General features: G+C 49.8%; 1 protein-coding gene across 5 annotated transcripts in view; it reads left to right on the plus strand.

Moving 5' to 3' along the window:
• Positions 1-23,419, plus strand: part of DISP3 (dispatched RND transporter family member 3) — a 64,123-nt gene that overhangs the window by 28,497 nt on the left and 12,207 nt on the right. For all 5 annotated transcript variants that reach the window (XM_087944837.1, XM_087944838.1, XM_087944840.1 and 2 more), the window contains 9 exons: positions 12,007-12,927; positions 14,388-14,607; positions 18,064-18,200; positions 19,294-19,428; positions 19,523-19,683; positions 19,977-20,116; positions 21,044-21,189; positions 22,378-22,539; positions 23,247-23,408. In XM_087944837.1, coding sequence (XP_087800963.1) covers positions 12,009-12,927; positions 14,388-14,607; positions 18,064-18,200; positions 19,294-19,428; positions 19,523-19,683; positions 19,977-20,116; positions 21,044-21,189; positions 22,378-22,539; positions 23,247-23,408 — 2,182 coding nt within the window. In that variant the 5' untranslated portion in view covers positions 12,007-12,008. The remainder of the gene's footprint in view (positions 1-12,006; positions 12,928-14,387; positions 14,608-18,063; positions 18,201-19,293; positions 19,429-19,522; positions 19,684-19,976; positions 20,117-21,043; positions 21,190-22,377; positions 22,540-23,246; positions 23,409-23,419) is intronic.

The following is a 23,419-nucleotide window of genomic DNA, read 5'->3' on the forward strand; positions in this document are numbered from 1 at the left end:
CTTGACGTGTGGGTGGACTGTACCAAACTGGAGGTCCTCCTGGTAGAAAATGTGTTTTAGAATTCTACAGTTGGGATTTGGGAAAGGAAAGGATGAAAGGAAGGAAAGGAAAGGAAAGGAAAGGAAAGGAAAGGAAAGGAAAGGAAAGGAAAGGAAAGGAAAGGAGGAAGGGAAGGGAAGGAAAGGAAAGGAAAGGAAAGGAAAGGAAAGGAAAGGAGGAAGGAAGGAAGGAAAGGAAAGGAAAGGAAAGGAAAGGAAGGGAAAGGAAAGGAAAGGAAAGGAAAGGAGGAAGGAAGGAAAGGAAAGGAAAGGAAAAAGGAAAGGAAGGAAGGAAGGGAAGGAAGGAAAGGGAAGGGAAGGAAAGGAAAGGAAAGGAAAGGAAAGGAAAGGAAAGGAAAGGAAAGGAAAGGAGGAAGGGAAGGGAAGGAAAGGAAAAAGGAGAGGGGAAGAGACGAGAGGAAAATATCTGCCAGTCTTGACTTCCTTTAATTTTTAATTTGATCCAAACTCCGCAGAGGAAATGAGACAAGACAGATTCAGCCCCACAAATAATTCAAAGTAGAAACAAGGAAGAATTTCCTGGGAGAACAATCAGCCGATGGAAGAGAAGTTGCCTTCGGAAGTTGTGGCAGCTTCATCCCTGGAGGCTTTCGAGAAGAGACTGGAACTGACATCTGTCAGAAATGGTGTAGGGTCTCCTGCATGGCTGGAGGGGTGGGTTGGACTAGATGACCTACAAGATCCCTTCCAACTCTGTTAAAACAAGAAGTGGCTTCCGCGAAGGAGCCCTGCAGCCACGCCAAAGCCTTTTCTGCTTTATCCAGGTGTGGTTCCCCTTCTCTTGGGTTACCTGAAGTCAATTCCCATCACTCACCTCAATACAGCCCAGCATAGGGAAGATCCTCGCTGTTGTAGCCTTGGATCCAGGTGTGTGGGAGTCTTATCGATAAACAGCAGGTAGAAACGTTTCTGGCACTACAACAGTGGCTCCTTTTCCGAAGGCTTTGGCTGCAAACACAGCAGCAGCGGCTTTTCAAATAAGGGTGTTTTTCAAATCCTTGTTTCCAGGGCGTCTCTATCGGTGCCGCAGATCACCCCAAGGGATGAAACGTGTCGTTATAAAGTGAAAGGGATTTGGGTTAGTTAGGATCGATCCCTTCCTTAGTCTCGGCCTCCCCTGCCTGGCATCTGCTTTCCCCTTAAAAGCAGCTAGGATAAGGCACGTGGGAGTCCCTGGCAGGCAAATGCCTCATTCCCACTCTGAAACGAAGCGACAAAGAGTTGTGAAGTCAATTCTCGGCTGTGGAATGGTGGTTAAAAACGATGCGTGGGAGTTAAGTGTACGATAAGGTGTTTGTTTACCGAATGCATTTGAAAATCTTCTCTTCCCACCCCCATAACCACCCCGGCTTTCAGAAACCTGAGGATGATTAAGTCTGCAGAGATTCTCCATCCTCCCGGTTGTAGTTGTCCCAAATGGTGCTTTTTGTCAGGGTTCCAACAAACCCTCCTCATTCAAAGCAAAAGTCGCTAGCGCATCTCAGAAAAAGTAAATTGGTTTAATAGAAATCGCCATGTTGGCTGCTTGGCTGGGTGCAGCCGGTACTAAATCACATCAGACATTTCCCCCTTGACCCTGGTCTTTGACCCTGGATGTGACTTCTCCAATAGGACACTTCCCTCTCCAAGAGTCATCCATCATGCTCTCCAATCACCTTCTTACGCTCCGACAACTTTAGGCTGCTGAGTTGATTATCTAGGCATTTCAAGAATGCCTTGTTTTTCCCACACTCCCTTTTTCTGGCAGCTAAAAAGACCAAAGGAGTATCTTTTTAGCTGACATTTTTTTTTAAAAAAGAGGCAACTGGACTTTCTGGTTTTTTCTTTTCTTTTGAAGACATTTCGCTTCTCATCCAAGAAGCTTCTCCAGCTCTGACTGGATGGTGGAGAAATGGAAGGATTGATATTCCTTGCAGACAGCTGGTCATTTGCATCCTTTTTAGAGGGTCGTTGAGGCCACTTGGAGGTGTATCTGTCTCCTCAGAGTCACCCGAGTGGTGCTTCTGGTTCCTGTAGTCTGTAATTTTTCCCTCTGGAAATCCATTCCTTCTCCCACACCATTCCAAGGGCGTTTCATCCCAAATTGTATAGCTTAAAGTCTGTAGAGATTCTTAAGTCATCCAGGTTGTAGTTGTCCCAGAGTTGCTTTTTTCAGGAGGCAACTGGATTTTCTGTTTTTTTCTTTTTCTTTTGAAGACATTTTGTTCCTCATCCAAGAAGCTTCTTCAGCTCTGACAAGATAGTGGGGAATGGGAGGAATTATATGCAAGATTTACGTCCGCAAGGAATATAAATCCTTCCATTCCCCACCATCCAGTCAGAGCTGAAGAAGTTTCTTGGAGGTTAAGCGAAAGGAAGAAAAAAAACACCACCTTTGGGTCAAAGGAAGGTAAGGCTGTCCGTTGCCTTTGTGGTCCGAAAGGCCATCATCAGCAGAGGAAAACCAGAAGGGAGAAAGGAGGAAAGAAAGAGGGACGGGTCTTCAAGTGACAGAGCTCACTTCACGATCATGGCCAGATTTAACATTGAGCGGTTGTGTGAATTGGCACCGTGAGCAAATCCAGCCAAGTGCTGCGTATTCAGGCAAGCTATGATTAGATAAGCTTTGGCTTAGTATCTCAGGAACAATCTGACAGGACGGCCCTGCTAAGCTTTGACGGAAAAGAAACGGAAGGCAACTGGCTTTTCTCTTTAAAATACAAATGTTCTCTTCCCCAATTTAAACTTGACACTGCCTCACTCTTTCAAACCACTCCTTGTAAGCCTTGATTTATAGCCTAGCTATCCTAGTCCCCAGATACGCCCTTCCAAAGATGGCGCCGCTTACCCAAAGATCGTATGAGCAAATCTCGTAGCAGCGTCACGCCTCTGGCTCGGGTCTCTCTTTTCTTTCTCTCCGGTTGTGCTTTGATTTTCAGGTCTAAATTCTCTTTTCTCTCCCAAGTTTCTTCTCCTGTTTTTAGGTGTCCCAAAAGGGGCTCAGAAAGGAGGGTTTTCTTTTTAATCCTGTGTGCCATTTGGAGGGGATTCAAGCGAATGAATTCCCATTTAGAGGAGAAGTGGGGGATTTCTCAAATCCTGCCTGGCTCTTTGGTTCTGCTTTTTGTTGCTCCTAACACCGGACATTTTTTCTGCACTATTTGGTAAAGTTTGCGAGATCTGCTGATGCCAGCACCTTCCTCCTCCTGCTCCTGCTCTTCCTCCTCCTCCTCCTCCTTGTCTCTTCCTCCTCTTCTTCCTCACCCTCTTCCTCCTGCTCCTCCACATCTCCTCCTCCCCATCATCTCCTTGTCTTTCTCCTCTCCTCCTCCTCCTCCTCCTCCTCCTCCTCTTCTTTCCCTTCCTCCTCCTCCTCTTGTCTCTTCCTCCTCTTCTTCCTCACCCTCTTCCTCCTGCTCCTCCACATCTCCTCCTCCCCATCATCTCTTGTCTTTTCCTCTTCCTCTCCTCCTCCTCCTCTTCTTTCTTCCTCCTCCTCCTTGTCTCTTCCTCCCTCTTCTCCACCTCTTCCTCCTGCCCCTCCTCCTCCCATCATCTTTTCTCCTCTTCCTCCTCCTCCTCCTCTTCTTCTTCCCTTCCTCCTCCTTGTCTCTTCCTCCTCTCCTTCCCTCTCCTCCCCATCATCTCCTTGTCTTTCTCCTCTTCCTCCTCCTCCTCCTCCTTGTCTCTTCCTCCTCTTCTTCCTCACCCTCTTCTCTGCCTCCCATCTCCTCCTCCCTCATCTTTTCTCTCTTCCTCCTCCTCCTCCTCTTCTTCTTTCCCTTCCTCCTCCTTGTCTCTTCCTCCTCTTCTTCCTCACCCTCTTCCTCCTGCTCCTCCACATCTCCTCCTCCCCATCATCTCCTTGTCTTTCTCCTCTTCCTCCTCCTCCTCCTTCTCCTCTTCTTCTTTCCCTTCCTCCTCCTCCTCCTTGTCTCTTCCTCCTCTTCTTCCCCCTCCTCCTCCTCCCGCAGGCCTGTCTCTCATCTGGAACCTGTTTGCCTTTCTCTTTGCAATCCCTATTAAAGCCACAGCTTTATTAGGCCACTGGGAGCTGATTGGATTTTTTTTCCGAGGGCTCTCCATTAGCTAAATTTGCTAAACACTCCATCCACTCACCCTCACACTAGCAGCCTCTTAAGGGGAATCTGGCATTTAGACAGCGTGAGCACCCAGATCTAGCCTGGGAAAAGCCTCTGCAAATGGCACCGGCTTAGACCAAGGGCCAAAAAAACCTTCTTATATTTTTTTTTTTGAGGGGCAGGGAGGCTGTAGCTTCAAAGGTTTATCTGTGCAGCAAATAAATCACTCTTCTCGCTCTGGTCTTGTTGGTAAGCTGCCTTTCAGGTCCACCCTGGGCCAGCGCTGGCTTTAGCTTGTGCTCAGCCAGCCAAGGATAGAGCAGAACAACCGACCGGCTGGCTTTGGGAGTCCCACTCCTTAAGGGAAATCCCACCCTTGAAATCCAACCTGTGTCCCCCTCCAGCCAGTTTCACATTCCCTTGGATGTAGGATTGGAACGAGCGAAGATGATCACGGAGGCTTCCATTCAACTTGTATTTTTTCAGCCACAAGAGCCTTCCAGAAGGGGAGGGGGAAATTCGGGGGAGGAGGGGAAGCAGGATTTGCTGAGTTTCTTCTGTCCTGTTTTTGTACACAAGGCTTTGTCGAAGAACACCGTTGCTTCCCCAAGCCGATAAATAATTTCTCCTCTTTTGGGGATGAGAGAGATTTTTCTCCCCACGCTCTCTGGCGCTGCAGAAGTTTAAAACCAGCTAATGAAGCTGTTATTCGAATCAGCCTGAAAAATTCCAAGGAGGCTTAAGCAATGACGGCTGAGTCAATTTTGGCTATTGTGGAGGAAGAAATTTTCCAAGAAATGTCCAAGAAATTGGCGTGTGTGTGTTGTGTGTGTGTCGCATGGCTGAAGGGGAAGGGGAACCAGACGGCCACGCTCAGCCTGACTCCGGAATTGAAACGGCCCCTCCGGATCAAGCCCTAGCGTGTGTTCACTGGTAGACTGCCTCTGCCCTTGGAGGCTTTGCAGCACATGGCAAAGGGTTACGAGCCTCTTCCGAAGACAAACGCCTTTTCAACCACGCCTATTTTTAAGCCGGGTGCCGGCCACCAATATCCCGCAATAAGCCTCCCAGGCGGACATTGGTTTGTTGCTTTTTTTATTATTTTATTTTATTTTCCTCCTCCCAGATGAGCTACTGGATGGATTGTGGGACTTCTGACTCGAGACGAACACGTATTCCCTCCTGGATTCCTGCCTCTCTGCATCTCACACCTCTTTGCCTGACTCGTTTTCCCTCTTTGATTAAAAAAAAAAAAAAGATTATACAAGCATCTTCCCACAGCTATCTGGTTCCGGTTCGTTGCATCTGTTTTTTTTTCTTAATGGCACAAAAACCTCTCCTTTTTTTTTCCACGGGAACTGCTGGATATTCCTTGCCTGATCTTTATTTTCCTTGCCTTCCTTTTTTTTCCCTCTGACCTTGCAGGGTTTTGGGGGTTTTTTTGGTGGGGGTGGGTGAGGGGTTTGTTCTTACAGCAAAAACCTACCTTTTTGTACTGCACTGCCTATTTACGCCAGTCCCCGGTGTTATTTTTTAAAAAATGTTTCTAAGGCTTAATGCAGCCTTTCCCATCTGGTGTGCCATATTAGCAAAGGCAGATGGAAATTGTAGTCCAACGCGTTTGGAAAAATCTGGCGTAGGTTATGAGAAGAAGAGAAAGAGGAAGAAGAAGAAGAAGAAGAGGAAGAAGAGGAGGAGAGGAAGTGGAAGAGGAAGAGGAGAAAGAGGAGGAGGAGGTGGAGGAGAAGAAGAAGAAGAAGGAGAAGGAGAAGGAGAAGACGGAGAAGGAGGAGGAGGAGGAGGAGGAGGAGGAGGAGATTCTCAGATTGGTTTCTGGTTTTGGTCCTGAAATTATGACGCCCACAAAAACTGTTTTTCTTCATGCCGTAATTGCCAATCCGTTTCCCCCTCAACTTTCTGGAAGGAGAGAGAGGTGGCTTTAGCTGGGGTGGGCAGTCCTTTACTTCACAAGGAGAACGCATGCAAAGACAGAATGACAGAGTTGGAAGGGACCTTGGAGGTCCTCTAGTCCACCCCCCTGCTCAAGCAGGAAACCTTACTGTTCCAGACAAATGCCTGCCCAGCCTCTTCTTAAAAGCCTCCAGTGATGGAGCTTCCACATTTTCCGTTCCCTCTTGTCTTGTCTCCAGGTGCTTTGGAGCAGGGATTCTCCAACCTGGGCCACTTTAAGCTTGGAGGACTTCAACTCCCAGAAGTCCCCAGATAGTAAAGCTAGCTGGGGACTTCTGGGAGTTGAAGTCCTCCAGGCTTAAAGTGGCCCAGGTTGGAGAATCCCTGGAGAATAGCTTGACTCCCTCCTCTTTGGGGCAGCCCTTCAAATATTGGAAGACTGCTATCATGTCACCCCTGGTCCTTCTTTTCATTAAACTAGATTTAAATTAAACTAAATGAAATTAGAATTAGAATTAAACCCAATTCCTGCAACCGGTCTTCGTACGCTTTAGCCTCCAGCCTGCTAATCATCTTTATCGCTCTCCTCTGCCCTCTTTCCGGAGTCTCAACTTCTTTTAAATGTTGTGGTGACCAAAGACAGTATGGTGTAGTGGTCCGAGCGCCAGACGTTGCTTGGATCAGAGTGATGTTCACCATGCAACCGGCAGTTTTTTTGCTGGAAGTGTGGAGCGAGGCCTCATTCTCTTGAGGCGGAGGGTGGCGGGGTGTGTGCTCCATTTCCGAGGCCTGCAGCCGCTTTATCTCTTCCGAATTCTTCAAAGTTAAGCAAATCGCCTTCACACGCTCAGCTTTTTGCTTTCGCCAGCAACCTGCCTTCTCCGACAAATGGCTTGGCTCCCTATTTCTTCCCCTCCCTTCCTTCAAGTTTTTGGATAGCGAAGTTGGCTGAGGGGTCCTTTGGAAGCCCCAGTCACCTTGTCTCTGTGGCTAATTCTCCAGCCAGGAGGATGAATAACCAGGGGTTGTAAATCCCAGGATGGGGACAAGATCGACTTCCCCCCTGGACTGAGTGGGCCCTAGAAACCTTGGCGTATTTCATCCTGGAAGCATCACGTGTTCCGCCTTTGACAGCCAGGACAAGCTCGCTAAATTAAATGCCTCCTGGCACCAGGATTGGACCGAATGCAGAATGTGTTCACTTTTTTTGGGAGGGGGTGGTTTGCAATACACTTCTTCTTCTTCTTCTTCTCCTTCTCCTTCTCCTTCTCCTTCTCCTTCTCCTTCTCCGTCTTCTCCTCCCTCCTTTCCTTCTTTTTCTTTTTTTCTTTTTCTTTTTCTTCTCCTCCTTCTCCTCCTCCCCTTCCTCCTCCTCCTCCTCCTCCTCCTCTTCTTCTTCTCTCTCTCTCCTCCTCCTTCTCTTCCCCTCTCCCTCCTCCTCTCCTCCTCCTCCTTCCTCTCCTCCTCCTCCTCTCCTCTTTCCTTCTTCTTCTTCTTCTTCTTCTCCTTCCTCCTCCTCCTCCTCCTCCTCCTCTTCTTCTTCTCCTCCTCCTCCTCCTCCTCCTCCCTCCTCCTCTCCTCCTCCCTTCCTCCTCCTCCCCCTCCTCCTCCCTCCTCCTCCTCCTCTTCTTCTTCTTCTTCTTCTTCTTCTTCTTCTCTCTTCTTTCTTTCTCCTTCTCCTTCTCCTTCCTCTCCTTCTCCTTCTCCTCTCCTTCTCCTCTTCTCCTCCTCCTCTCCCTCCTCCTCTCCTCCTCCTCCTTCCTCTCCTCTCCTCCTCCTCCTCCTCCTTCTTCCTTTCCTCCTTCTCCTCTCCTCCCTCCTCTTCTCTTCTTCTTCTTCCTCCTCGTCCTCCTCCTCCTCCTCCTCCTCCTCCTCCTCCTCCTCCTCCTCCTCCTCCTCCTCCTCCTCCTCCTCCTCCTCCTCCTCCTCCTCCTCCTCCTCCTCCTTCTTCAACCCATTCAAGGCTGTCTCCAGCCAGCCTGCAGTTTGAGAGCCTGGGAGGGAAGAGGCCAGCTGGCTCGCCTGCAGCTTCGGATGCGAGGGAGAAGGGTTGCCAGCGCAAGGGTGGACATGAGATTTGAGGTGGAAGGGACCGCGTGCTGGGAAGGGGTGGGGTGGAGGCTCTTGGCGGTGAAATCTCCAGGCTGATTTTGCCCAGTTGGACAAGCAGCTGACTTTATAATTTAAGAGAAGGGTTGGCGTTGGTTGTGTTTTTGTACCACTTTTGTGTGTTTTGCACCAGCCTCTTATACATCCCTGGAAAACGAGTGAGCTCAGTAACATGGAGAAGCTAATTTTTCTTTCGCCTCATTCTTATCAGTAGTGTTTTGGGAAACCCCAGAGAACCATATTTATGGCTTTGCAGTCCATCAGGCATGCTTGATGAAACCTTTCCAGCCTTTGCTGGCAATTTACGACGGGTGACGCAAACGGAAACAGTTCCTCTTTTCAATGAGGGGACCTGGCAGCTCTCCTGGATTTTTTTTTTTTCCTGTCCCTTCTCTCTCTCTGGACATGTTTCCAGCAAACGTTTCCCCTGTGCCCCAAAAGAAAGCACGTAAAAATGACCGAACGCTAGCTGAATTTCAAGCGGCGAACAAATGCTCTCTCACCGGAGGCTTTTAAAAAGAGACTGGACAGCTACTGGTCTGAAATGGTATAGGGCCCTGGTGGCTAATCTTTTGGGGCTTCTGTGCCAAAAATTGTGCAATGCGCTCTCGTGTGCCAGCACCCAGAAGGCAATGTCCGCAGCCCCCCTATATGTGCAATGTGCGTGATTCCCCCACCCTTATCTGCACTGCGCCTCTTTGCCGATTTTCGGCCTGTTTGAGGCCTTTTTCGGCCTGCCAGAGGCTTGAGGGATGCCTCTGCAGGCTTTGCAGGTCGAAAAATGGGCCCCTTTAGTCACTTCTGGTATTTCCGGAAATACAGGAAGTGATGAAGCGGGCCTATTTTTTCATCCTGCAAAGCCTGCAGAGGCATCCCTCAAGCCTCTGGCAGGCCGGGAAAAGGCCCCAAAAATCAGCTGGGAGGTGCACGCATGCACACTGAGATAGGCTTGCTTGGGGCTTGTGTGCCCACACAAATGGCTCTGCGTGCCATAGGTTCGCCATCACGGGTGTAGGGTCTCTGGGGGCTGGAGGTTGGACTAGAAGACCTTTAAGGTCCCTTCCATCTCTGTTATTCTGTTAAGTTGGAGACACATAAGGCACACAAAAACATACATGTAGTGTGCGTAGATATAGCTAAACCCAGGGAACTGGATTTCAAGGGTTCCTACCAGAGCATGCCGTCATGAATGGTTAAGATTTGAAATATTTCAGCTGTAATTTTTCCCTTTCTCTTTTCCTGGGCATGATGCGTGCGTCCTGTGGAATTGAGTTTATGTCTGAGAAGAAAAACAAAAGAACATCATATTTTTGTTTTTTGTTTTCCCAAATTTTGTTCTTTACTGATTTATTTGATTCTTTTTGTTAGTTCTTATTGTTTTTTATTTTTATTTTTTGTTTTAAATAAGATTTTACATTGTGTAAGCTGCCTTGAGTCGCCATGGATGAATAGGCGGCAATATAAATCAAATAAATAAGTAAGTAGATAGATAGATAGATAGATAGATAGATAGATAGATAGATAGATAGATAGATGATAGATAGATAGATGATAGATAGATAGATAGATGATAGATAGATAGATAGATAGATAGATAGATGATAGATAGATAGATAGATAGATAGATAGATAGATAGATAGATAGATAGATAGATAGATAGATAGATAGATAGATAGATAGATAGATAGATAGATAGATGATAGATAGATATTTGCTGGTCTTCCAGAAAGGATTGGGCATTAACTCCCATCATCCCTGGCCGCCAGCTGTGAGGCTAATGGAAAGTGTGTTTGAGGGTATATATCCAGTGGAATTAAGGCCAGGAGGAGAGACCCCACTTTAACGATGAAATTTACTCTTTTTTAATGTATTAATCAATTAGAATAGAGCTGGCAGGGACTTTGGGAGTCTTCTAGTCTAACCGCCCCTGCTCAGGTTGATTCTCCTTGATTAATTTCCATCCATTGTTTCTTGTCTTGTGATGTTTTGGGAAATAAGTTGACTCCCACCACTTCTTTGTAGCAGCCCCTCAAATATTGGGAACACGCTGCTATCATGTCATTCCTAGTCGCCTTTTTTTCTCCAGACTAGCCAATACCCCAGATATGCAAAAGAAAATTTGATTTGTTGTCGTTCTTGGCGGCTCCCAACTTTGGGGGGTCTGTTAATTTTTGATCCCTGGAGGCCGGCCGCTAAACGATGCAAAAGTTAGAATCCTGCGGGGCCAAATGAGAGATTTCCCACCCACCCCACCCAGTTGGAAAGATTTCCCACCCACCCCACCCAGTTGGAAAGCCTGAAAATACACGGTTTACTCTCCCTGCCTTGAGATGTCCGTGTTGGGGGAAAAAACCCTCCTCCTGGATGCTTTTTGGCGTCTTAGAAACATCATCAACTTCAGACGTGAAGCCTCTTTTTAATCCTGGGAGGTTTGCCAGGAAAGATCTTGAAAGCTTTTAATAAAGAAGAAAACGTTGGATGATTGTAAGAAAGGGCTATATTTATACACAACATGTCGCTTTTGGCACGTCTCCCTTGTCTCCATTTTCTTTCGATTGATGACTTTTTTTTTCCCCTTCAGGAAAAAAAAAAGGCTCTTAATGAGGTGATTCAGGAGGCAGAATCTTTTTGATGGATTCAGTTGGCCCACCGTAGCAGATATAAATATAAAACCTGTACGTTAGTCTATCGAACGAGGGAGGCAGGCAGGCCTACGAAATATGAGGAGCCGTTGCCGCGTCTCACATTTAAAAAAACAACAACCCATCTGGAATGAACGGATAGTACGAGGCAGAAGTTCTCAGGGTTACGTCTTGTGCCAGAAATGAAAAGAAACCTTGCATTTTGGGAAAACGTGGCCAGATGGGATCCACTCAAAGATGCCTTTAGATGAGTCAGTTTAGAACAAGGAATATCCGAGTGGGAAAGGACTTTGGGGGTCTTATAGTCCAACCTCTTTGTTCAAGTAGCGGAAGAGGCAGGAAGGATGCTCAGCGAAGATGGATTGAGGTCCCTTCCTTCCTTCCTTCCTTCCTTCCTTCCTTCCTTCCTTCCTTCCTTCCTTCCTTCCTTCCTTCCTTCCTTTCTTCTTTCTTTCTTTCTTTCTTTCTTTCTTTCTTTCTTTCTTTCTTTCTTTCTTTCTTTCTTTCTTTCTTTCTTTCCTTGCTTTCTTTTCTTTCTCCTTCTCCAACATTAAAACATCTAAAGAAAGATAAATAATAAAAATCTAGCTTGTGTGCCTGTTTGCCTGCCTTCTTTCCTTCCTGCCTTCCTTCCTCCTTTCCTCATTTTTTCTTTCTTTTTTTCTTTCCCTCCCTCCCTGACTCTCTTTGTCTCTGTTCCTCTGTCTTTGTCTTCCTGCCTTCCTTCCCCTTCCCTCATTTTTCTTTCTTTCTTTTTCTTTCCCTCCCTCCCTTCTTTTCTCCTCCCTCCCTGACTCTCTTTGTCTCTGTTCCTCTGCCTTTGTCTTCCTGCCTTCCTTCCTCCTTTCCTCCTTTTTTCTTTCTTTCTTTTTCTTTCCCTCCCTCCCTCCCTTCTCTTTTTTTTCCTTCCTCCTTTCCTCCCTGACTCTCTTTGTCTCTGTTTCTCTGTCTTCTTTCTTTTCTTCCTCCCTTCCGTCCTCCCTCTCTCCCTCCCTCCCTCTTTAGTACTAGCACTGATGATGTTACCTAGTTGGGTAATGAAATGCCTGCCAGAAAACAGCCAACCTCCAAGAGCACCAAGGACCCCTCCATTTTGTTTTTCCTGGCTGGTGTCAGGAAGGCCAATCCGTTTCTTAGTGGTTCCTTTGTGTTAAGCTATCAGTCTGGCCATTTGCCTCCTAAATTCTGTTCGGACCTCTTGATTCCCCTCTTCTCTTTCTAGGAATGGACACGGAGGACGATGCTTTATTGCAAGATGCGTGTGCCAATGAAGACGAGGAGGGGGCTGGTGGCCCTGCCATGAAAACTGGCGGGTCCCGCCTCTGCGGGAAATGCCAGTGGAACCCCAGGCAGCGGGCCGCTTTTGTGACGCTCCCCTCCTCGGATTTTTGGGCTGTAGTGGGCTGGGTCTTCACCAACCCTTATTCTGCCAGCCTCGTCCTCTTCTTGGGATGCGCCATTCCGGCCGGCTTGGCCCTGACCATGTTCCTCCACTACCCTGCTCTGGACATCGACATCTCGTACAACGCCTTTGAGATCCGCAACCACGAGTCCTCGCAGCGCTTCGACGCCCTCACCCTGGCCCTCAAGTCCCAGTTCGGCCTGTGGGGACGCAGCCGCCGTGACCTGGCCGACTTCAGCTCGGAGACCTTGCGGAGGCTGATTTTTGAGAAACTGCAGCACCTCCAGCGCAACACCTCGCGGCCGGACGCCCCAAACCTCTCCCGGAGGCGGCGAAGGGACGCGGGCCGGAATCAGGCCGGCCCAGCCAACCACAACTCCTCCCACCAGCCCCGAAGTCCCCTCCCTCGGTGGGAGTATCCGAGTGCCACGGTGAGCGCCAACACCCAGACTCATGCCCACTGGCGCATCGAGCTCATCTTCCTCGCTCGGGGAGATGCCGAGAAGAACATCTTCACCTCCGAGCGCCTGCTGACGATCCACGAGGTGGAGCGGAAAATTATGGACCATCCTCACTTCCAGGAGTTTTGCTGGAAGCCTCATGAGGTCCTCAAAGACCTCCCTTTGGGGTCTTACTCCTACTGTTCCCCTCCTAGCTCCCTCATGACCTATTTCTTCCCCACCGAGAGGGGTGGAAAAATATACTACGACGGCCTCGGGCAAGAGCTTGCCGACATCCAAGGTGAGCCCTGACGGTTGGGTGGAGGGACTAGGACAAGGAGTAGCAATAGCGCTTAGACTTCACGGTGCTTTACCACGCTGTCTGAATGGTTTACAATGTCAACCTGTTGCCCCAACAATCTGGGTCCTCATTTTACCGACTTCGGAAAGGTAGAAGGCTGAGTCAACCTTGAGCCGGTCAGGATCGAACTTGTGGCAGTTGGCAGAGTTAGTCTGCAATACTGCATTCTAACAGGAAGGAAGGAAGGAAGGAAGGAAGGGAAGGAAGGAAGGAGGGAGGGAGGGAGGGAGGGAAGGAAGGAAGGAAGGAAGGAAGGAAGGAAGGAAGGAAGGAAGGAAGGAAGGAAGGAAGGAAGGAAGGAAGGAAGGAAGGAAAGAAAATAGCAATAGCGCTTAGACTTATCTACCACTTCAGAGTGCTTTACAGCACTGTCTGAATGGTTTAAAATGTCAGCCTCTTGCCCCCAATAATCTGGGTCCTCACTTTACAGACTTTGAAAAGGTGGAAGGCTGAGTCAACCTTGAGCCAGTCAGGATCGAATTCCTGGCAGTGGGCAGAGTTAGTCTGCAATACTGCATTCTAACAGGAGGGGGAGGGAGGGGGGAGGGAGGAAGAGGAGGAAGGAAGGAAGGAAGGAAGGAAGGAAGGAAGGAAGGAAGGAAGGAAGGAAGGAAGGAAGGAAAGGAAAGGAAAGGAAAGGAAAGGAAAGGAAAGGAAAGGAAAGGAAGAAAAGGAAAAGGAAGGAGAAGAAGGGGAAGGAGGAAGGAAGGAAGGAAGGAAAGGAAGGGAGGAAGGAAGGAAGCAAAGGAAAGGAAGGAAGGAGAGGAGGAGGAAGGGAGGGAGGAAGGAAGGAAGGAAGGAAGGAAGGAAGGAAGGAAGGAAGGAAGGAAGGAAGGAAGGAAAATAGCAACAGCACTTAGACTTATATACCACTTCATAGTGCTTTACAGCACTATCTGAATGGTTTACAATGTCAGCCTATTGCCCCCAAATGACCCTTGGGGACCCTGCAAGGCCTCCTGCTCCAAGAGGTTGTGCCGGCAAAGACTCATTTCTGTCGGAGTTTGGGGGAGAGAAAGAAAGACTTCTGCTGCTTCTGCTGCTTCCTTGCATGAAGCCAAAAGTCTCTCTCTCTCTCTCTCTCCCTCCCCTGATGGAGCTGGAGACGGTATCCTGCGATCCCAAATAAAGAACGATCGATCAGTAGGAAAACGGGGTGGGGAATTTTCCCTGCAGACTTTTTGGGGGGATTTTCTCGGGGTCTCTGCTGCTTTATGCAGAGACCCTGGGAAAACGTCAGCAAGCCGGCGTCAGTCCAAATTCACATGAGTGGTCCGTGGGATTTAAAATTATGAGTTTGGTGGTCCCTGAGGTCCCAAAAGGTTGGCGACTCCTGGACTAGATGACTTCCAAGGTCCCTTCCGACTCTTGTCGTTCTGTTCCTCTGTTGCTTCCCGCAGGGTCTCTCGAGCTGGCCATGACCCACCCAGAGTTCTACTGGTATGTGGATGAGGGTCTCTCGGCCGAGAACAGGAAGAGCTCTCTCTTGCGGAGTGAAGTCCTCTTCGGCGCTCCCCTGCCCAGCTACTATTCCATGGATGACCGCTGGGAAGAGCAATGCCGGAAGTTCCAAAACTTTGTGGTCACCTACGTGGCCTTGCTGGCCAAGGAGTCCACCAGGTGAGCAACAGAGCCGCTGCCCTGCTCCGTGTCCCCGTCTGGGTTTCCAGTCCAAAGGGTCGAAGTGGATCCTTCCCCTCTGGCAGGGATGGATGAAACATTTTGCGCCTCTTCTCCTGTAGAAAGTTAGCCTCTCAGGACCAAGGCCAGGTGGGGTTTCCGGCCTTTGGGAGCTGAGGCCGGTGGCTGCAGGAGAGGCAGGTCCGAATAAATCCGCCAGTCAATTTACCAGTCGTGAATGGCTGGGCCAGGAAACCTTTGCAGAGCTAGATTTCTCCATGCAAGGCCTCCCCTCGGTAGCTGCAGCTCAAAAGGAGCTTGCCTGCTTCGGGGCCCTTTTGATCCGCTGGGGCTGAAACGTAAAGCGGGGAGACGGGGATGAATCACGCCGGACTCAGCCCAGATGGGTTCTCCGGGGTTCGGGTCCTGTGAATGCAAGGATTAAACCAGCATTCGGAGGTAACATGCCCGTTGCAGTGCCCCCCCCCCCCCCCGACTGTTCCAGCTGGGGTGGGGGACATGGGAGTGGCAGGCGTGCATGCGCAGTTCTGTTTGTGCGGGTGGTAGGCGCACACGCTCTCTCCATTCACGCGAACTGAGTTTTGCACACGAGTGAAAGGGCCTGACACTCGCACGAGTGGAGCTTCACGTGTCCATGTTGGCTCACATCTCCCACGGCCTGGTTTCGAACAGGCCATGGCCTGGTGGTGGGCTGCAGCCTGAGTTGTTTACCTTTCACATCGTGTGGTTCTCTCTCTCCCTCTCCCTCGTCCTATCCCTCTTCCTCTCTCCCTCCCTCTCCCGCTCGCTCGCTCCCTCCCTCTCGCTCCCTCTCCCTTTCCCCTCTTTCCTTCCCTCTCTCACTCCCTCTCTTTCCTTCCTCCCCTCTCTTGCTCCCTCTCTTCCTCCTCCTCTCCCTCCCTCTCCCTTTCCTCTCCCTCTCCCTCTCTCCTCTCCCTCTCCCTCCCTCTCGCTCCTCTCTTTCCCTCTTCCTTCCCTCTCTCCTCCCTCTCCCTCTCCCTTCCCCTCCCTCCCTCCCTCCCTCCCTGTCTCCTTTCCTCTCCCCTCCCTCCTCCTCTACCTCTCTTCCCTCTTGCTCTCCTCCCTCTCTGTTCCCCCTTCCTCCCCCCCTCCTCTTCCCTCCTCTCCCTCTCCCTTCCTCTCCTCCCCTCCCCTCTGCTCCTCCCTCCCTCCCTCTCGCTCCTCTCCCCTCCTCTTTCCACTCCTCTCCATCCCTCCCTCCCTCCCTCTCTTGCTCTCGCTCTCTTCTTCTCCCTCCCTCTCCCTCCCTCCCTCCCTCTCCCCCCTCTCTCTCCCTCTCTCCTCTCCCTCTGCTCCCTCCTTTCCCTCCCTCCCCTCCCTCCTCTTCCCTCCCTCTCCTCTCTCCTTCCCTCTCCCTCCTCTCCCTCTCTCCTCCCTCCCTCTCCCTCCCTCTCCCTTTCTCCTCTTTCCCACTCCCTCTCCATCCCTCTCTTTCCTTCCCCCTCCCCCTCTCTTGCTCCCTTCTCCTCTCTCTCCCTCCCTCCCTCCCTCCCTCCCCTCCACCCTTCCCCTCCCCTCTCTTTTCCTCCTCTCTCGCTCTCTCTTGCCTCTCTCCCTCCCCACTCTCTCCCCCTCCCTCCCTCTCCTTCCCTCTCTCCCCCTCTCCCTCCCTCTCTCTCTCTCACTCAGTGAGCCTCTCAAAGGAGCCATGGAAGCAGAGGGAGGGCAGAGAGAGAGAGAAAGAGAGAGAGAGAGAGAGACCCCCAGGAGTCAGCGCAGGAACACCCCCTCCCCAGCCCACCTCCCCTGCTGCGAGGGCTTAATTGCTTCCCTCATTTAATTAACTTTCTGAGACCCTCCCTCTTCCCCCTCCTAAGGAGCTGGGCTATTTCATGCGGCTTTGGACATGGCCCGCTGCGTTTCCTAAACACACCGAGCGATTATCCCTCGTTTCTTTTCTTCTTTCAAATAATCAGGAGTTTAGGATTCCCCGGAGAACGGCGGCCGAGGGCTTACGTGGCAGGTTGGGGAAGGGGGGAAACATGCACCGGGTGCCGTTGCCATACAGTCCTTTGCTTTTGGGGGAAGGATTTAACTCCTGTGGTTTGGGAGCAGTGAGCTGTGGCTTGGTGTGTTGCCCTTTATTTAGCACGCCGGGGTTTCAAGCCCCCGTGCTTCATTTATTACAGAAATCACAGCTTCTCCTGCAAATTCAGGGGCTCTAGTTCGTAAACCCCACCCACCCACCCCCGTTATGTTCAGCCCATATTTCTAGGGGGAGATGCAAATTGCCACGCCTGTGTTAGAATCTGACTCCGAGGGAGAGGAGGAACAGCCGAGAGGGAGTGGGGGTGTGGCTCCGGTGGTTGTGGAGGAAACTGGGGAAGGGCACAGACCGGCTGGGCATTCAGAGAAAGACCCAGGCCCATCCCCTCTTCATCCTAGGGCACGCAGGGAGGAGCGGATAAGGGAGAAACGTGAATGGCGTGGTCTATGGTGGAGGAAAGGGCCCTGATCCCCTTCATGGGCTGCAGCTGTGAGGACTGTTTAAAAGGACAAACTGTGCATGGCCCAGTGCTGGAAGCAAAGCATGAAATAACTCTAGTCTTTCAGTTTTTATCTGAGTTCTGGCGTCCTTCCTGGTGTGTGTATTTTGATATCTGTGGACGTCTTCAAGCCCTTATCCTGCCTTGTCTCATTAATCGCTTCAGTGTGGTTTGTGTTGTTGTTTTTGTTCTATTTATAACTTATATGTATTTTGAGTTTGAACGGAATTTCTTCCTTTTCACAACTGTTTGTGGGGGAGTTTTTTTTCTCTCCAGTCAATGACAATTGGACCTTTGAAGCCAAAGTTGAAGGAATTAAAGGGATTTCCTCCTGTTTGTGTGACTCTGTTGCTTTTGCATCCCACCCTGGGTCATCACACAAATCAGGGTTTGGCTACTGAGCCTTCATCCTGTTATGCAACCTAGTAAAGAATGACAGGTAACTTCTCGACTTACTAACCACAATTGAGCCCACAACGTATGTCGCAAAGCGAGAAATTTGTTAAGCAAGTTTCGTCCCGTTGGACGACTTTTCTTGCCACGTTGGTTAAGTGAATCCCTTTCATTGTGAAATCAGTTGGCGCGGCTGTTAAGCAAATCTGGCTTCCCGGTGGATTCTGCTTGCCAGAAGGTCGCAAAGGGGGACCCCGGGACACGGCTACTGTCATAAGTCGGTTTGACAAACCCCCGAATGTAAATCACGTGACCCGTGGCAGACGCCGCAACAGTCAGTAAGTGTGAAAAAGGGGTCATCAGTCCTGTTGCAACTTTGAAGAGTCACTAAGTGTGAAAAAGGGGTCATCAGTCCTGTTGCAACTTTGAACAGTCACTAAACGAACCACTGTAAGTCCGGGGACTGCCTATATGTCAAGTTTAACCAAGTTAAACGTGTCGGGCCAACCTCCCGTGCTTTTTTTTTTTCCTGCAGCAAAGTGGAGGTTCTGTATGGCGGGACGGATCTGTTTGATTACGAAGTGAGGAAGATTTTCAAGAACGACATGTTGCTGGCCTTCATCAGCAGCTCCTGCATTGCGGTGTTGGTCTACCTCCTGGCATCGTGTTCAGGTAAGGGGAACGGCCTCTCCTCTGCTCCTGGGACACCCCCACACACACACACACACACCTGGGACCGGAGGGATCTCCACCCTTCCAGCGCTTGGGAGGGTGCTGTGAACCAGGGGTGGGATTCAAAAATGTTTACTACCGGTTCTGTGGGTGTGCCTTGGCTTGGTGGGCGTGGCAGGGAAGGATATTTGCAAAATTCCCCTTGCCCCCCCACCCCCACTAACCTGCTTTCCAGCTCCGTTCTCCTGGGCAGGGCAACCAAAGGAGACCCAGCCAATCAGCTGGGACTCAATGGGAGGCGGAGAAGAGATGAGGGCGGGGCCAGTCAGAGGTGGGATTTGCTGGTTCTCCAAACGACTCAGAATTTCCGCTACTGGTTCTCCAGAACCGGCCAGAACCTGCTGAAGACCCACCTCTGGAGTGAACCCCCAGCATTGGGGGCCCTTGGTTTGGATTGGGGCCCGGAAGAAGGATTATATTATTTTTATCTCCACTTTGATGGATTGCCGTGAGCCAATCAAACCACTTTATAAGGCCTGAGTAAGGCCACACCTAGAGTACCGCTCCAGTTTCGGTCACCGCACTATAAAAAAGAGGTTGAGGCTCTAGAAAGAGTGCAGAGAAGAACAACCAGGATGATTAAGGGGACTGGAGGCTAAAACATGAAAAATGGTTTTAGGAACTGGGCATGGCTGGTCTAGGGAAGAGAAGGACCAGGGGAGACAGGATAGCAGATATCCAATATTTGAGGGGCAGCCACAGAGAGGAGAAAGGGGGTCAAGCTATTTTCTAAAGCACCCGAAGGCCAGACAAGGAACAATGGATGGAAACTGAACAAGGAGAGATTCAACCTGGAGATAAGGAGACATTTTCTGAACAAGTGAGAACAATCAACCCGTGGAACAGAAGTTGCCCTCGGAAGTTGTGGGAGCTTCATCCCTGAAGCTTTCGAGAAAAGATTGGACTGCCATCTGTCAGAAATGGTGTAGGATCTCCTGCTTGGGCGGGGGGGTTGGACTAGATGACCTACAAGGTCCCTTCCAACTCTGATTATCTGTTATCTGTTCTTTCTTCCTCCCTTTTCCTCCTCCAGTCTTCCTGTCGTTTTTTGGCATTGCTAGCATTGGGATCAGCTGCCTGGTGGCCCTTTTCCTGTACCACATTGTCTTCGGAATCCAGTACCTGGGCATCTTGAATGGAGTGGCGGCCTTTGTCATCGTGGGCATCGGTACGAGATGATCCGACCAGGTCAGGAGCCGCTCTCCATCCCCCCCCCAAAACCTGGCCTCCTAATGGTGGTCCTTCTCTGTGCCATTTCTCAGGGGTGGACGATGTCTTTGTCTTCATCAACACCTACCGGCAGGCCACCCACCTGAAAGACCTCAACCTCAGGATGATCTACACCATCCAGACGGCTGGCAAGGCCACCTTCTTCACCTCCTTAACCACAGCTGCGGCGTATGCCGCCAACATCTTTTCCCAGGTGAGCCATTAGAAGAGCAGTTCCAGGTGTACCTCTTTCTCTTGAAGCAATGCTTCCCAAACTTGGCTACTTTAAGATGGGTGGACTTCAATTCCCAGAATTCCCCAGCCATCATGGCTGGTTGGGGAATTCTGGGAATTCCAAGTCCACCCAACTGAAAGTCATTGTAAAGGCTCCCAAGCTTCTTCATAGCAATTAGAAGAATTCTAGATTTATCTCTTAAAGCGGGGCTTCCTTTGACCTCCTGGAGGTGATTACTCGCCTCTTCCCTTCCCCCCCTGTCTCTTTCCTAGATCCCAGCTGTCCATGACTTTGGTCTCTTCATGTCCTTGATCGTCTCCTGCTGTTGGGTTGGAGTCCTCTTCACCATGCCAGCTGCCCTGGGGATTTGGTCTCTCTACTGGTCCTCGCTGGAAAACACCTGCCAGGCCAGGTAAGGCCAATCGAATCTCTTTTAAATTAAAGAAAAAAATAAATCCACTTTGCGAAGCAGGGCTGCAGTAGCAGCTGCGCCTCTCGAGCCAAAGGAATTGATTTAGCTAGATTACCGGGGTCCACCCGAAAGAATTCACTCAGGTGCTGTTCTCTTTTAGAAGGCGCTTGATCGCCTATTCTTCCTTCAAGATGAGTATAAAACCAGGAGAAAAGTGCAGGAAAAACCAGCCCAGGTTAAAACCAGCCAGTGCTTCCCAAATTTTCTCCATTACCCAAAACCGTGCGTGGCTCAGGGGCTAAGACGCTGAGCTTGTCGATCAGAAAGATCGGCCGTTTGGCTGTTCGAATCCCTAACATTGCCGCGTAACGGAGTGAGCTCCCGTTCCTTGTCCCAGCTTCTGCCAACCTGGCGGTTTGAAAGTACGTTAAAAAAATGCAAGTAGAAAAATAGGGACCCCTTTGGTGGGAAGGGAACAGCGACCTTCCGTGCATCTTCGGTGTTTAGTCCTGCCGGCCACATTGACCACGGAGACGTCTTCGGACAGCTCTGGCTCTTCGGCTTTGCAACGGAGATGAGCACCGGCCCCTAGAGTTGGAAACCACTAGCACACAGGTGCAAGGGGAACCTTTACCTTTAACTGAAATCTGGCAAGCATAATGTTCAACAATGTGGTGAATGAATCCAGATGCCTGGGAGGGGGCTCCAGACAGCCCCCCCCTTCTCTTTCCGGCCCCATGCCCAAGGCATTAGCGACGGTAATTGCTCGGACACCAGGGGCACCTGATCCTTGCCTGGTATGTAGCTGTTTCGCGGCTCGGCTGGTCTGCCCACTCCGCTCCGCCAACAAAGCCGGGTGCAGCTGTCTCACCTGGACAGAGAGCGCCGTCCAGATTCATTTGGTGTTGCTTTCTCCCTGGTCTGCAGGTGCAGTAAAAAATGCACAAAGGAAAGTGCTTTGCAAAGCTCGGACGGCCTGTTTGTCTCCTTGGCAGTGGCTGGCAGGTCAGGCCTGGGCACTCTGCCTTACCTGGATGATGACATCCCCCTGCTGAATGTGGAGGAGGAGCCAGGTAAGTGATGGATAACGGGGTGCAAATATTGCTCCCCACACACCTCAGTACCCACTTGGTTCCCAAGCCAAGCCAGATATCTGTGTCTCCTTCCTAGAGATGTCTCAGTTCAGTCAATCAGAGTAGAACTGGAAAGGACCTTGGAGGTCTTCTAGTCCAACCCCCTACTCAAGCAGGTGACCCTATATCATTTCAGGCATTGCTAGCATTGGGAAAACCTCCAGTGATGCAAGTAGAAAAACCACAACTTCTGCTGTTTCAATGGCTGATTGTTCTCACTATTAGGAAATTTCTCCTTAGTTCCAAGTTGCTTCTCTCCTTGATTAATTTCCATCCATTGTTTCTTGTCCTGCCCTCTGGTGCTTTGGAGAATAATTTGACCCCCTCCTCAAATACTGGAATACTGCTCTCGTGGTCCTTCTTTTCTCTAGACTAGCCATCCCCAAATTCCTGCAATCGTTCTTCATATATTTGAGTCTCCAGCCCCTTAATCATCTTCGTTGCTTTTCTTTGCACTTTCCCCAAAGTCTCAACATCTTTTTTTGTGCTTATGGTGATCAAAATTGGATGCAGTATTCCAGGGGCTGCCTTACTAAGGATTTCTAAAGCTATACTAATATTTCATGGGATTTTGATTCCATGCCTCTGTACAACCAAGGATTGCATTAGCCTTTTTTGGCTGCCACCACACGCTGCTGGCTCATGTTTAAACGAGGGTTAATTAAGTTATTGTGTAATAACTTGTGCAATAATTAAGTTATTGTTGAATGCCCCGTGCTCCCCAATCATCTCTTTGCCCAGAATAAGATGGTAGAATTATTTTGCTCTTCTGAGGTCTGAGAACTGGGTCTTTGCAAAGTAAGGCTAGGTAGATTTTTGGTCTTGGCTGAAGTGGTGCAATTGGTCTGGATCAGGTTGGGTTTTTCAGGATCTTGAAGAGCATCAAGATGGCTTTGAGATCAGAGCAATTCTTCTAGGTTCACCCCTTCTATGAAAAATAGAATTCAGGCCATTGTTGGCTCCGATGAACCCATAGTAGTGACTTAAGTATCCTTTGGAATAAATATTGGTGATCTTTTCAATTGGACCGCTTTGCTTCGTTTGGTATCTAGAGAGCTTTAATGTGGTCTGTGGCCAGTGTTTGTGTCATGCACTTCAACGCAACCTTCCCTTCTCTTTTCTGGCCAGTCGCTCTAGAAATGGGGGATGTCCCCCTGCTATCTGTGTTGCCTGAAAACCACCATCTCACTACCAACAACGACAGCCCAGGACACCTGATCACTCACCTGCAGAAGCTCCTCCAGTGCTGGGCGCTGTGGTCGGCAGTCAAAAACAAGTGGGTGATTGTTGGTAAGTCACCCGCACCTATTGGCCCTTCCTTGATTTAAAAAAAAAGCCTAGGAAGGCCTAGCACAAGAACAGCCTGAGTGTCATGCCCTGATTCTGAGGGGGAGATTAAGCAGCTGACAGGGAGTGGGAATGTGGCTCCGGTGACTGTGGAAGAAATGGAGGAAGGGCACAGTCCGGCTGGGCATTCAAAGGAAGACCCAGGGCACGCAGGGAGGAATGGAGAAGGGAGCAACGTGGCTTACGGGAGAGAAAAGGGCCCTGATCCCTTTCAGGAGTTGCAGCTGGAAGAACAGGATATAAGAAGGCCGTTTGCACACAGCACCTTGCTGGAAGCAAAGCCTGCATTATCTTTGTCAAGGCTTATTTGGGTTTTGGTGTCCTCCCAACTGTGGGTGCTGCGTTATTTTTTGGAAGTCTGCAATTTATCATCCTGGCCTGTCGTGTTAATTACTTCAGCATGGTTTGTGTTGGTTATTTTTATTTCTAATTTATCTCTACTTTGGGTTCGGACTGCATTTCTGCCCTTCGTAGCCTATTTTTGGAAGAGTTTGATCTCCAGCCGAGGATAACTGGGCATTGTGGGGGGTCAAGTTGGAGGCGTTAAAGGGAATTTATCTGATTTTGTGACTTTGTTATTTTTGTGCCACGCCCTGGGTCATCACACTGAGTATCAATTCACACAGGTCGCCCCGTGTTTCTCGTTCCAGGGCTCTTTGTCTTGGTTCTCATCCTTTCCATCTTCTTCGCCAGCCGTCTTCGCCCAGCTAGCCGTGCCCCTCTCCTCTTCAGGCCCGATACCAACATCCAGGTGTTGATGGACCTCAAGTACAACTTGAGTGCTGAGGGCATCTCTTGTGTCACCTGCTCAGGTGAGTTCGAC

This window comes from Notechis scutatus, chromosome 16 (assembly GCF_049901735.1).
Source record: "Notechis scutatus isolate UNSWTSFEM ecotype Mainland chromosome 16, rNotScu1.2, whole genome shotgun sequence".
Classification (NCBI taxonomy): domain Eukaryota; kingdom Metazoa; phylum Chordata; class Lepidosauria; order Squamata; family Elapidae; genus Notechis; species Notechis scutatus.